We start from the raw sequence: 15379 nt of genomic DNA on the forward strand, positions 1-15379 counted from the left end.
CAGACGATGGAACGATGATCGAGCTATACGACGACATTGACATAGTTCAGCGAATAAAAAGACAGCGGCTACGCTGGCTAGGTCATGTTGTCCGAATGGACGAAAACACTCCAGCTCTGAAAGTGTTCGATGCAGTACTCGCCGGAGGACGCCGAGGAAGGGATGCCTCCACTCCGTTGGAGGGACCAGGTGGAGAGCGAACTGGTTACACTTGGAATCTCCAACTGGCGCCGAACCGCGAAGGAAAGAGAGGAGTGCCGCGCTCTCATCGATTCGGCTCTAACCGGCTAAACGGTTGAACGCCAATCACATACATACAATATTTGAGACTTTCAACCTTAGCAGGCTTCCACCCACCCTATATTGTATTCAGTATATGGTTATCGACATTGATGTTAATAATTTACACAGGAAGTTGTAGGATACCGGTTAGGTCAGGTTAGGTGAAGTGGAAGATCTTCACAACTGCACACATCAACAGCTTCGACTGTCCTTTGTGAAACGCAAATACTCCTGACGGATCGTCAGGACCATTATGATTCGAGAAAACGTTTGGACTCTATTTTGAAGTTCTTAAGTTGTCTAATAACTGATTCCAGTCACTTCGCTGGATTCGCCGAAGATGTGCCTAACGAGGTGAGCTCACTCGAAGCCAGTGTGTCCAGCGCTCTAGCGTAAGTGGACCATCTACTCACTTCCACTGCGATTTCAATGTTGCTAGGGAACCCTCTTTTGCAAGCTCGTCTGCTTTACAGTTTCCAGCGATTCCGCGGTGACCCGGAATTCTTAATTTGTATTCTAAAAATTTACTGTATCACTGTTTTTCGTTTTTTTTTTTAACTTTCAGCTTCGTCAAAGACAACGAATGGTCACCGTGCAGCGTAACCTGTGGTGAGGGCGTACGGCGTCGAATTTATCGTTGCAAAATCTTTCTCGAATACTCACGCACCATTGCGACCGTTAACGATTCGTTATGTGAAGGCGTCAAACCACACGATGAAGTGGAGCGTTGTGTCGAGGAGCCGTGTATGCTGCCCTCACACGCTTACGATGATCAATATCCACGCGACTCCATCAAGGTGGGCGTCTCCGAACCGGGTAAAACATATGTGTGGCGTGAGCAGGGTTACACCTCGTGTAGTGCCAGTTGCTTGGGCGGCGTTGAAGAGCTGATAATAAATTGTGTGCGCGAAGATAATGGACGCGTAGTATCACCATTCTTGTGTACGCCCGAGACTAAACCTGAAGCACGTGTGCGCACCTGCAACGATCGACCTTGTCCACCGCGCTGGAATTATTCGGACTATACACCCTGCTCAAAATCTTGCGGCATTGGTATTAAGACACGCGAAGTGCAGTGCATACACGAGGTAACGCGTGGTGGCGAGAATACCATGGTCGTACCGAATAGTATGTGTCCACAACCACCACCAGCCGATCGCCAATATTGCAATGTGCTCGACTGCCCCGTACGCTGGGAGGTAGGTGAATGGTCGAAATGCTCACACACTTGCGGTTATGGCATCAAGGACCGTAAAGTGGAGTGTAAACAGATTATGGCACAGGAGCATAAGATCGAACGACCCGAATCGATGTGTCCGAGCGCCAAACCGCCAGATAAGAAACCTTGTAATGTGAAACCCTGCCCACTGGAAGACCCAAAACCGATCATACAAGTCAGCAATTCATCGTATATTCAGCACGATCCGAAAAAGGCAAAGATTACGCTGAAAGTGGGTGGTGCCGGTGTCGTATTCTTTGGCACACAAGTGAAAATCAAATGTCCCGTTAAACGTTATAACCGCACTAAGATAAAGTGGAGTAAGGATCACAAACCTTTGGCTCGTTCACGTAAGTTCAAAATATCGAAGAAAGGTGCTCTGCGTATTTTGGATATAACATTCCGTGATGCTGGTGTGTACTCCTGTCATGCGGGTCACAGCTCGGCAGAAATCACTATTGATGTGAAGGCGAAACCGGGACAACAACCTGAGGAGCTAAAAATGCAGGAATCGGGTGAGTGAAGATATGAAGTAGAGACTATAATATATTTATTTTTAGTATGATCCTGTTTAGGAAATCTTGATGATAATCCTTTAGATAATAACAATAACATTGACTGTTTTTTTCTTCCAGAACGTCTTGTTCATGAACGTGAAGGCACAGAAGCTTTAACCTCTGCCGATATGATCACAGCTGAAGGAAATACAAACAGGTAACAATTTGAATTAAAATTTGAGTAAATATTGATTAAATTGGTTTATACCTAAATGTGCCATCAAACTGACAGCAAATATATGTATATGAGTACGCGCCTATGTGTGCTTAGTAAGTTGCTTCACACGAAATTGACCTTTGCCACCTCTTAACAAGAGGAGAAACAGCTGTGCTTTGTGACATTTAAAATGGCAAGCATGGCTCACTCCAACACAAACACAAGTATATATCTAGAAACGAAGCTTCTTCTACTTTACTATACAATGGTATGAGCATGAAGCTTTCAGCAAAGTCCACAAGTGCGCTCGTCATATACCCTTTGTACAGCAGATCCTTTTCAATACAATAGATTTGCACTTGTGCGATTTCATGAGCTCTCAGATTTGTATTTGTCACATATACATATTTATACCTGATAGTAAGTCTGTATGTTTATTCCATATTTACAGTATTATCTTATTACTTTTAATCTCAAACCCTATACAAGGCGCTCAAATCATTGACTTCAAAGCACACAATTCTAAATATTATTTTCCGCTTTGTCACTTTTTACCACCTCTTACCTCGCTTTCAACCACCAATCATGTCAACTCACAGCTTCATGGCTTCGCCTCGCTTCTGCTTACTATTTAGTTGCGCTCGTATGTTTTTCTCACAAATGCTCTGCTTTTAGTAGGTATCATTGTTTATCTAGCTATAACTTTTCAAGGCCCCACATATCGAATATGAGGACCTGAATGCTTTTATCTAATTTTATATTGATTATATCAGTAAATCTCTTAGATATTTTAAAGAAATTCAAACCAGATGTATTTCTTCTAATAAAGTCAAAAAGGGGTATTCAGGTCAATATTTTCTCTAGCCCCCATATACCTCATATACGGATTTTCAAACATCCGGTGGACTTTAAACCGTATACTATATATCGGTTTCTATGAGAGATATCTTAGCAAAATTAAGTGAACCTAAAATCTTCGAAACAAATCGGTCCAGGAATAATCCCAGCTTCCTTAAGCTATATGATTTTTGATTATGATGCTTAATAATTTTCGATATTCCCGAGGACTTTATTCCGAATATGGGTAGTGTGTAGTCTTAATAAAATTATAAATCTTGAGTTACAGATGTTATAGCACACTATCGGCTTTGGAACTATATTTTTGATGAAGAAACAGTACTTTCTTGAATATTTTGGTAACAAATGATATATCTTATTGAATCTTCACTATTTCCAGCTCTCAAAGCACTCGTCGCAAACAGCAAGGCGCACGTGAAAGCAATCGACGTTCCAAAAATGAGCAGGCACAAAATGTGGATGGCAACATCATGGAGAATGAGGTGAGTCAACAGTTATTACTAAGTATTTCTTATATATTTAAACAAATATATGCAATCGTGGACAAATAAAAATTAGAAGCGCAAGAGCAAATAACTTCAGCTTCAAGCTACAAGAACCAACGAAAAGACACACCAAGCTGGAAAAGCAACTATACAGTGTAGTTCTAATGCGGCGTGTGTTCTTAGAGAGATGCAAACGGATATTTTTATTTATATTTACAACAAAGCTTCTAAAATGCAATTTTGTGTTGTGGGGTTGTTCAGCAGTTGGTTGTTCTGTGTGCTGAATCCTTAGGTGCACTTGTGCTTTGAAATCTGCTGGCGCTTTTCGGTTTTGTTATTTCACAACTGAAGCGCCCGCATTGTTGAATGCAGGATTGCTTTTATAATCAAGTTTTGTCAATACAGTTATTGCAGCTCATGTGTGTGCAGCGTGCCAGCTAGTGAGGGTGTATCCTTTTTACATGGGCGGCGAGTACAAACGCTTCGTAGTGCATCCTCGATGGAAAAAATAATAATTTTACACTATTACTGTTGTCAGCGTTCAAATATGAAATTGTAAATTCTACTCCATTTTTGTTTTGGTTTTCGTTGTTATTATTGTATCTTTGTTTCAGGAAAAGGCAATTTGTTTGCTAGACTCTACTTTATTTTTTTATACTTTGATGGCTAGCGAGTTGTTGACTCGTATTGGTTTTCGAATTATTTGGTTTTTCTCTTCTCATTTCGAATGCATGTAATTTTCCATTATTTTTTGTACATTTAAAGAGTGAAATAAATTCCCGTTTCAAACTCAAAATCAGATTTTCATGTACCGTGATGTGTCTTTGTATCATTCTTTAACAGTTCTTTTCCATCTTCATTTGTTTAAAATAAGCAAAAACGCCTCAAAATATGTACTTTCCAAACCTTCACTCACACTAACTGCTTATATTCTTATTCTTCTTATATCTTCCGCTCACTTTCGGCGCTTTCATCACCTACGACGTATGCCTTTCAATTGCGCAACATCGCTTAGCAGTCGCAATTAGTACAGCAGGTCGGCGAAGATGGTGGTGGCGCGCCGAAATCCACAAGCGCCACCAATGGCGGCAGTCGTGCCAATGTTCTACTAGCGATGCCATACTTCCAGGCGCTACTCAGTAATTTGCAGGTGAGCTGATCCAACAACTGTAGTGGGCGAAACGGAAAATGTTCACGTGGTAGTAGAGTGAAATAGAGAAGTAGTAGAAGTGTGAAAAGAAGTAACCAACAGTTGTCAGTCAAACTGTCAGGCAAGCAGCCAGACAAGTCTCTCTCTCCGACTCTTGTTTGCGTCTGCCTGACAGTTTAGCCGTCAACATAGGAAGAAAGGGGTAAACACCGCACATTGCGACATTTAGTGCATTGTTGCTGTTTTCCTTGTTATTCGCTGGTCATTCTTTTTCCACTCACTACTTCTGCTAAATTTACTCTGTTGTTAAAAAAAAATTATTGTTGTTGGTTTGTTTGTTAGTTGTTGCGTTCACTTGTTTGTTCGTTCATTCATTCGTTTGTTTTATTTCTTCTTCACTCATTTTCTAACACACTCGCTCAATCGTTTGTTGTTGTTGTTGTACTGTTAATCACATTGCATTGTGCATAGTTAGCGCCATCATATCGTACCATTCATCGTTGTTGTTGTTATTAAATAGAGATTGTTTCGTCAAGTGTTTGCCTTCTGTCAATTTCAATTTCGTTTTAAAAATATTTTTGTTGTTGTTGATTTAACACGTGGTTGTTTGTTTAATTTCTGGCATGCAATAATTGCTTTGTTGTGTTTGTTTCGTTTTTTCGCCGCCATTTTTGTGTACATATTCTTCATTTATTCATTGGTTCGTTCTTTCATTGTCCATTAATTGAATTCCAAACATTTTTGCATCAAACTTTTCATAAATGGTTTATTAGTTTGAAATAGTTCATTTGTTTTGGAAATTCGTGTAAAGTTTGGCATGAGTTTCATTATTTGATGGTGTTTTTTATATAAGCAAAATTATTTTATCTAGCTATTAATTTTTCAACATTAAAATTAAAATAGGGTTCTTTGAGAGATCGTTTCTCTGGAATCAAACTCATGAAAATATTCCGATATATTGACTTGATATAATTAATGTGTACAGATCAAACGAAGACTCACGTATTTTACGAAGGAAATCGTAAAGTAATTATTATTTCGAAATCATGTGTCTTGCCTTTGATAATAACCAAAGAGTGATCCATTTCGTGGTTCCCTACTTTTTTAAAGAAAAAAAAAAACAGAAAATTCAAATTGAATGGGGAATGTTTATTATCATTCATTTGGCATTTATTTTTTAAGATTTCCACTTTCAAATGTTGGCCGCGGCTACGTCTCGAATGGTCCATACGTTGAGTCCAATTTTTGATGACTCGTTCGATAATTTCGACTGATAACTGGCAAATGACACGTTTTGCTCCAAGGCCTGAATCGAAGCGGGATTATCAGCATAGACTTTAGACTTTACATATCCCCAAAGGAAAACGTCACACGATACTGATGGCCAATCGACCGGCCTAAAACGTGAAACTATCTGCTCACCAAAGTGTTCTTTCAATAAATCTGTTGATTCATGCGATATCCCCGAGGTCCGATCTTCAATTTCACACACCAAAAAGTTGGTTATCATAGCGCCATAACGGGCGCCATAGACGCATACGTTCTCATTGACATCATTTTTGATTCCTGCCCACAAACAACTGGATGAAATGACAGATCCTGAATCACTTCAGATTGCTCTTCGTGTCCAATGCGGCAATCTTATTTATTTACACAGCCATTGAGTCAGATATGGGCCTCATGCCTAACAGAATTTGCCTTGAAAGCAGCGGATCTTCATGGAACTTTTCAAGTGCCCATAGAGCGAAGCGATGTCGCTTGGGAAGGTCGATAGACTTTAGTTTTTGCACAAGTCGTATTTTGTACGCTTTCAATTTAAGATCTCGACGTAAAAGCCACGGTCTTCGTGTACGACTGCTATATTAGAACATGAATTTTCGTATAATAATAAAGTTGATCAATTAGTAAACGTCTTTCCATGATGAAATGTTAAACAATACTGAAAAAAATAACATGACAGCTTGTAAGGACTCTCGCGTGATCTGTCAAAAAAAGGTTATTGAAAAGAATACCTCTACTTGGATTACCTGATATACATATAATAAGATTAGCTCTCTTTCTTAGTAGAAAATAGGTTTTGTCATCTCCTAGAAAATAATAAATGAGAAAAAGTCCACAAAGCGATAGACGCATATAGATTTCGGGTGTTCTTAGAACAGAAGTCATCCAAACTGGTCGAGAGTATATAAAAATATTATAAAAACCCCTACCCCACTTACTACCGAATTTTTGCGGCAAACGGCTGGTACTGTGTAGTGCTACAGTAACCAGTTATTGGTTACTTTTTGGCACCGGTTTTTTTGTGGCCCACCCGTGGCACTGTGGGTAGTCAGATGGTGTAGCGAAATCCGGTTTTTTGCAAAAACTTCGACGAGTTTTTTTGGGTCGGTCAGTGGTCGGTTTTGCTCGTGCATTTCTGCCCGAAGACTTCTCAACCGATTTATGCCGCACACCCCTTATATCTGGAAAATACGGACATATATCTGTTTTTACTCAGCAGCGGTGTATATTGTTTTGACAAATTGCATATACAGGGTTCCCGTAATGCCAATTTCTTACTAAAAATTTAATTATTTACCAAAAATTCTATCAAAATTTATAATACGTGGCAGCCCTCAATTTAATTCAATTCAGAATTTATCTTGAGTAAAGTATTTGCCGTTTATGCTTATAGGCTTTACCCATGTAGAATATCTTCTTCTTCTTAACTGGCGTAGAAACCGCTTACGCGGTTATAGCCGAGTCCACAACAGTGCGCCACGCATCTCTCCTTTTGGCGGTTTGGCGCCAATTGGTAATACCAAGTGAAGACAGGTCCTCCTCCACCTGGTCCTTCCACCGGAGTGGAGGTCTCCCTCTTCCTCGGCTTCCACCAGCGGGTACTGCATCGAAAACTTTCAGAGCTGGGGCACTTTCATCCATTCGAACAACATGACCCAGCCAGCGTAGCCGCTGTCTTTTTATTCGCTGGACTATGTCTATGTCGTCGAACAACACATACAGCTCATCATTCCATCTTCTGCGGTATTCGCCGTTGCCAATGTTTAAGGGACCGTAAATCTTCCGCAAAACCTTTCTCTCGAAAACTCCTAGTGCCGTCTCATCGGATGTTGACACCGTCCACGCTTCTGCACCATAAAGTAGGACGGGAATGATGAGGGACTTGTAGAGTTTAGTTTTTGTTCGTCGAGAGAGGACTTTACTTTTCAATTGCCTACTCAGTCCATAGTAGCACCTGTTGGCAAGAGTGATTCTGCGTTGGATTTCAAGGCTGACATTATTATCGGTGTTAATGTTGGTTCCTAGGTATACGAAATTATCTACAACTTCAAAGTTATGACTGTCAACAGTGACGTGGGAGCCAAGACGCGAATGCGCTGACTGTTTGTTTGATGACAGGAGATATTTCGTCTTGTCCTCGTTCACCACCAGACCCATTCGCTTCGCTTCCTTATCCAGGCGGGAAAAAGCAGAACTAACGGCGCGGGTGTTGTTTCCGATGATATCAATATCATCGGCGTACGCCAGGAGCTGTACACTCTTGTAGAAGATTGTACCTTCTCTATTTAGCTCTGCAGCTCTTATAATTTTCTCCAGCATCAAGTTAAAGAAGTCGCACGATAGCGAGTCACCTTGTCTGAAACCTCGTTTGGTATCGAACGGCTCGGAGAGGTCCTTCCCGATCCTGACGGAGCTTTTGGTGTTGCTCAACGTCAACTTACACAGCCGTATTAGTTTTGCGGGGATACCAAATTCAGACATCGCGGCATAAAGGCAGCTCCTTTTCGTGCTGTCGAAAGCAGCTTTAAAGTCGACAAATAGATGGTGTGTGTCGATCCTTTTTTCACGGGTCTTCTCCAAGATTTGGCGCATGGTGAATATCTGGTCAGTTGTTGATTTTCCAGGTCTAAAGCCACACTGATAAGGTCCAATCAGTTTGTTGACGGTGGGCTTTAGTCTTTCACACAGTACGCTCGATAGAACCTTATAAGCGATGTTAAGGAGGCTTATCCCACGATAGTTGGCGCAGATTGTGGGGTCTCCCTTTTTGTGGATTGGGCAGAGTACACTGAGATTCCAATCGTCGGGCATGCTTTCTTCCGACCATATTTCGCAAAGAAGCTGATGCATGCACCTTATCAGCTCTTCGCCGCCGTATTTGAATAGCTCGGCCGGCAATCCATCGGCCCCCGCCGCCTTGTTGTTCTTCAAGCGGGTAATTGCTATTCTTATTTCTTCACGGTCGGGCAATGGAACATCTGTTCCATCGTCGTCGATTGGGGAATCGGGTTCGCCATCTCCTGGTGTTGTAGTTTCGCTGCCATTCAGCAGGCTGGAGAAGTGTTCCCTCCACAAACACAGTATACTCTGGTCATCAACCACTAGATCACCATTGGGGGTCCTACAGGAGTGTGCTCCGGTCTTGAAACCTTCAGTTAGTCGCCGGATCTTTTCGTAAAATTTTCGAGCATTACCCCTGTCGGCCAGCTTGTCAAGCTCTTCATACTCACGCATTTCTGCCTCTTTCTTTCTTTTTCTGCAAATGCGTCTCGCTTCCCTCTTCAGCTCTCGGTATCTTTCCCATCCCGCTCGTGTTGCGGTCGATCGTAACATTGCGAGGTAGGCAGTCTGTTTTCTCTCCACTGCGAGACGACAATCCTCATCATACCAGCTGTTTTTTTGGCTTTTCCGAAAGCCAATGGTTTCGGTTGCAGCTGTACGTAAGGAGTTTGATATGCCGTCCCACAGCTCCCTTATACCGAGATGCTGATGAGTGCTCTCAGAGAGCAGGAGTGCAAGTCGAGTAGAAAATCGTTCGGCTGTCGGTTGTGATTGCAGCTTCTCGATGTCGAACCTTCCTTGTGTTTGTTGACGTGTGCGCTTTTCTACACAGAGGCGGGTGCGTATCTTAGCTGCTACAAGATAGTGGTCCGAGTCGATGTTGGGACCACGAAGCGTACGCACATCAAAAACACTGGAGACATGTCGTCCATCTATCACAACATGATCGATCTGGTTGCGAGTGATTCGATCCGGGGACAGCCAAGTAGCTTGATGGATTTTCTTATGCTGGAATCTAGTGCTACAGATGACCATATTTCGGGCCCCGGCGAAGTCGATCAGCCTCAGACCGTTTGGTGATGTTTCGTCATGGAGGCTGAATTTTCCGACTGTTGTGCCAAAGACACCTTCTTTACCCACCCTAGCGTTGAAATCGCCAAGCACGATTTTGACATCGTGGCGGGGGCAGCGCTCATAGGTACGTTCTAGGCGCTCATAGAAGGTATCTTTGGTCACATCGTCCTTCTCTTCCGTCGGGGCGTGGGCGCAAATCAGCGATATGTTGAAGAACCTCGCTTTGATGCGGATTGTGGCTAGACGTTCATCCACCGGAGTGAATGCCAGGACTCGACGACGGAGTCTCTCTCCCACCACGAATCCCACACCGAATTTGCGCTCCTTTATATGGCCGCTGTAGTAGATGTCACAAGGACCCACCTTCTTCCGTCCTTGTCCCGTCCATCGCATTTCTTGGATTGCGGTGATGTCAGCCTTTACTCTTACGAGGACATCAACCAACTGGGCAGAGGCACCTTCCCAATTAAGGGTCCGGACATTCCAGGTGCATGCCCTTAAATCATAGTCCTTTATACGTTTGCCGTGGTCGTCATCAAAAGGGGGGTTTCTCATCCGAGGCCTGTGTTTCTTATTCACTGGTTATTCGTTTTTATGTGGTGGGTCCCAAGCCCTACGCACAACCGCATAAGCGGGATTCGCCTTCTCACTTTAGCTCGCTTCCAGACGGATGTCTGTTGGCTACCCAGAGGATACTTGGTCTAAGACCGGAAGTTGTGAGCTGCTTGAGCCACATGTAAAAGAATCGTTCCTGGCCACTCCCAAGTGAATGGCAGTCAGAAACTTTCCTCACTTACGTGAACTTCTACATATGACTCCATCCTCCACCATGTAGAATATAACCGAGTAGAAATGATGCATAAACGTAGTATATGCTGAATTTATTTAAAATTTACAATCATTTCCAAATACTTCCATATAATTTATTCGACGCTTAATTCGCATGTCAGCACTGCAGCGAACAAATTCATTTGACACACAATTATTTAATTTAATTTTCTGGTCATTTAATTTGCACACTTTTCTAAAGCAAAAAATAAAAAATAAAAATTAAAAGTCTGTAAAACTCACTCACTCCGTGCATGCCATACAATCTTTTTCAGCCGACAGCAATTGTTGTATTGTAATTGTAAACTGCAAATATGAAAAATATGCAAATAAAAACAAAAACTTGCACTGAAACACACAAAACTAAATCTAGGCAGAATAGTTGAAAATGAAAAGAATAATATTTGCGCACCAGTTAGCAAATAATGGCATACCCACAGGCGCATGCTGCCTTCCAAGCACAGCGATGTCAAATATGCAGTGCAATTGGTAGGTTAGTTGGCAGAGTTGCATGTTGTTGAGGGGGATAGACATTCGCTAGCATATTTGCATGGCACGACAATAACAACAAACGATGTAAATAACAACCACAACAAAATGTTTCGAGCATGAATGCACAGAATACCAATAATAAATAGTCAGCAACAAAGAGTGTATAAAAATGAAAATAGAAATGAAAATGAAAATAAAAACTACAATTGTTGTTGTGACGCAATTTTTCTAACGCTTTCCGTTTCTGTTTTGTTTTTCTTTCTCTACTTTTATTTTCACTGTTTCTTGCTAAACAATAATAAATATGAGTGTACGTTTTGTGTATTTATTTGGACAACATAACAACTGTCATATATATACTATATTGGGCGGCTACAACTGTAAAACACACATGCACACAACTGAAATGATTTACAAATACAACATGTACACGCTTACAAAACTTCTTTCATAGGTAAATTCACTTGATTTTCTTTAAGTATAAATATAAGTATATTTAAGAGAGATACTCACAGACACACACATATGCATATACAGAAAGATGCACAAACAGACATGCCTGCATGAAATTTAGTCAGTTTAAAATATTGTATGATAAATCTAAATACCGCAAGAAAATTTTATAAAGTTACTCATATGAGATGTTGGTCCGAATGAGTTTCTCTTTAGTTACGTATACGCCGTGTACTTTTGAATGGAAATATAAATTCAAAAAATATATACACATGAGTAGGTATGTATTTATACTCTGAACATTTTATTGTCAGACAAAAACAAAGCCTACACACTTAAAAAAATATCTAATATAACGTGGCCTTGTCGCGCACAATTTACTCTTGCCAAAGCTGCGAAGAAAGCAAAAATATAGCACGCCAACAACAAGAAGAAAGCTTCTATGCAGCTTAATAACACCAACACAAACAATAAAATGTGTACGCGCAAGAGCGATTATCATGGTTTGTAGGCCTCACATACACGTTCACACATTAGCCCAGTTTCTATGTTGCTTTTTGAGCACTCGCTCGTGTACGCTTGCATAAAGCTATGCACGTACACAGCATCCCTCGCCGCACCGCCACTCCACCGCAATTAGAGTGGACAATTACATTGCCTTTGCGGCGAAAAGCACTAAATTTAATTGTTAACTGCAATTGTATGTAACACAGTTGAATGCTGTTTGGTGGTTTTCTAATGAGTTGCGCATGCGCGTGTATTGCTGGTTTGTGAATGTGAAAAAGTAGAAAAAAATACATCAATTAAATTTTAAGCGACATTTTGTTGCAACGCTGTCATTCCGTTTAAGTGTGTTGGTTTTGAACTATCAGCGGCTCATTGTTTTAACCAGATAGTAGGCAAACATTTTAAATAGCAGCTGCTATTATCATTAACATGGAATATTTGAAATGGAATACTTAAAATACTTAATACTAATTGGTTATACAAAAATAAATGTATTTAGGGATATTTGTAACTGAGCTTCTGTTTTCATAGAGATTTCATAGCAGTATTGTAATTGAGTTGTTGAAAACAAATTGATTTATCGATTAAAAAATCTATTAAATAAAATTATTATCGATTAGTTATCAATTTACATTATCGATACTACTTACAATTATCGATAATTAATCAATTTTAAATATAACAATTTATTAAAAAAAATTTTAGTTTCCATCGTTTTAAATCGATTTAATCGATTACATTAATTCCCAGTTTATCAGACTTGCCAAGATTTTTAAAGTTGTGCTTAGCAAATTTTGTATATTTTTTTGTGAAAAGTGGATGTGGCATGAACACTGGGTCAAAAACTATATCTCAGAAACTGCTCGAATAATTTCAATGAAATTTGGTATATTATCATAGTATATATATTTTTTGACATCCTGATATTACCGATGGAATATGGGCAAAATCGGTTCACAACCTTCTTCCCATATAACTCAATTTTAAATTCCATCTGATTCGTTCACCTTATAATATATACATTTGGAAGCAATGATGATAATGGCGAATGGGAAAAATTATCGAAATCAGACTATAACCTTTGAAAGTCCGTGATATCGAACATGAAGAACTCAGTGCCTTATGACAATTTTTCACAGAAAATATCGATAAAACTCTCAACTATTTTAATGTAATTCAGAGGGAATCTTTTTTTACTTCGAATAGAGTGTCTCTGACCAAAAATGGTTAAAATCGGGTTATAACTAGAGACCGACCGATTAATCGGCCTTGGTATCGGCATCGGCCAGTATCGGCCACAAAATTAAGCATCGGCATCGGTATCGGCATCGGCCATATTTGGCCGATTCTTAGCCGATTCTTTCTACTTCTTTCGGATTATACTAAAATACATTTTTTTCTTTTTTGATTTCTTTAGAGCATAAAATTTGAATTCTTCTGTTTACCATATAAAATGCAGTGAATCACATTTGACTAAACTAACAATTCATCATGGTGATAATTTGAGTCTAGTATAAAGAAATTCAACAATTTTGCATTAATGAAAGGTTTTATTTAGCACTGCTAGAAACATTCGATTTATGTCAAATATGTACAGTTTTGTTTAAAGTTGTTGAGATTTTGCAGATAATGTCATAAAGTCACTATTATAGAAGCATTCGTAACTAGGTTAATTTATTTTTAAAAGTTTGCCATAGACAGGGTATCGTAATAATCACTTGGTGCTGGCCTGGACTATAATATGGTGCATGGAAAATAACCTCCCAAACAAGCTTCCGAAGTTTCTATTGAGTCACTATCACTATTTGCCGCCTTTCACAATGTGAGATATAAATGACAAAAGTCATCTCTTTGAAAGTAACGGATTCTTTTTACTAGACCTACTATTTTCGAATATTGGCCTTAATGCTCATATTTGTCCTTAAGGGGTAACCCAGTGTAACCCATGAAAAATTGGCGATTTTTGTGAATTTTTTTAAAGAAAGTATTCGGTCGAATGTTTCGAAGTTTTTTGGACATAATAAGGTGTACTTTCAACTATATTTTAAGATTTTTATTTCACAAAAATTTGGAAAAATAAAGGAGTTATGGGTTGTCTTGGGAGGTGCCAAAAAAAAAACAGTTCCCCAACTGCTGACATGATTCCGGCCGAATGAGTAACTGAAACACAAAAATTTATAAAGATTATTAAAGTTGAATATATTCCCTATACAATGACCTACGATTATTGAAAGATATCAAACATTAACAAAATGGCGTAGTTCTGAAAAAAAAATCGATTTTTTAGGTAAAAAATGGTCGTTTTTTAAATGCCAAATTGTACATTAAATATATTCAAGAACATTCAGTTTAAATTTGAGGTTGATCAGTCAATATCTCGTTGAGTTATGATGTCAGTAATTTTGTGAAAAGTCGTTTCGAGAAAAACGCGTTTAAAGGTTCGACTATAGCGGCTAATACATGTGAGCGATTGCTCTTTAGAACGCTGCCATTCAAAAACTATTCAAGATAAGACCTTACCTTTCACAGGATATTTTTGAAATTATAAACTATCGAATAAGCAAAAAATAAAAAATCGATTTTTTGAAAATGTCACACCGGTATACCCCCTTAAAGGAAAAAAGCTATATTGCTGATTGCAGATTCGCTTTGAGAAAACGCGAATAACTTATTTGTTCTATCAACATATATCTTATAATAATAATTTATTTAGTTTTGATTATTAATTAAATCACTAAACAACTTCATATTTACATATGAATTGAGTTGTTATACCTATTTTGTGATATTATTTGTCTTTTTTTTATTTTGTTACTATACTAATTTACTAAAAAATGTTGTTGATGAAAGAATCGGCATCGGCATCGGCCTAAATTTTGGTATCGGTCGGACACTAGTTATAACTTTCCCATATACAAAGTTATAGGTTTTTTAAAAATACTATGAGCTTAATACCTAATAAATCGGTTAATATGTGAGATATCTTAGCAAAATTAAGTGAGCATATAGTCTTGCATATATGTACCTTGGTGGTGAAAATTAGTAAAATTGGTTCTGGAATTACCTCAGCCCTCATATACCAAATATGATGATTTTCGTTATTCTGTTGAACTTTATGCCGAACTTAGCCTTTTTTACTACTTTATATAGCCTTTAATGATAGCTTTCGAATTAAAATTCTTGCTTTGCAATTATGAAGTATCAAAATGCGCTTCGGTGAATATAAATTGTTTTACGGTGCTTCCCCCACAAGTA

At 39.2% G+C, this 15379-nt stretch overlaps 1 protein-coding gene across 5 annotated transcripts in view; it reads left to right on the plus strand.

The window, feature by feature from the left end:
- Window positions 1-15379, plus strand: part of LOC105220054 (ADAMTS-like protein 1) — a 98130-nt gene that overhangs the window by 59303 nt on the left and 23448 nt on the right. For 3 of the 5 annotated variants that reach the window (XM_054226629.1, XM_054226632.1, XM_054226630.1), the window contains exons 13-16: window positions 848-2016; window positions 2137-2215; window positions 3453-3555; window positions 4574-4708. In XM_054226629.1, the coding sequence (XP_054082604.1) occupies window positions 848-2016; window positions 2137-2215; window positions 3453-3555; window positions 4574-4708 (1486 nt within the window). The remainder of the gene's footprint in view (window positions 1-847; window positions 2017-2136; window positions 2216-3452; window positions 3556-4573; window positions 4709-15379) is intronic. The other 2 variants (XM_054226631.1, XM_054226633.1) reach the window with 2 other exon arrangements.

The sequence above is a fragment of the Zeugodacus cucurbitae genome, chromosome 3, assembly GCF_028554725.1.
Source record: "Zeugodacus cucurbitae isolate PBARC_wt_2022May chromosome 3, idZeuCucr1.2, whole genome shotgun sequence".
Taxonomy (NCBI): Eukaryota; Metazoa; Arthropoda; class Insecta; order Diptera; family Tephritidae; genus Zeugodacus; species Zeugodacus cucurbitae.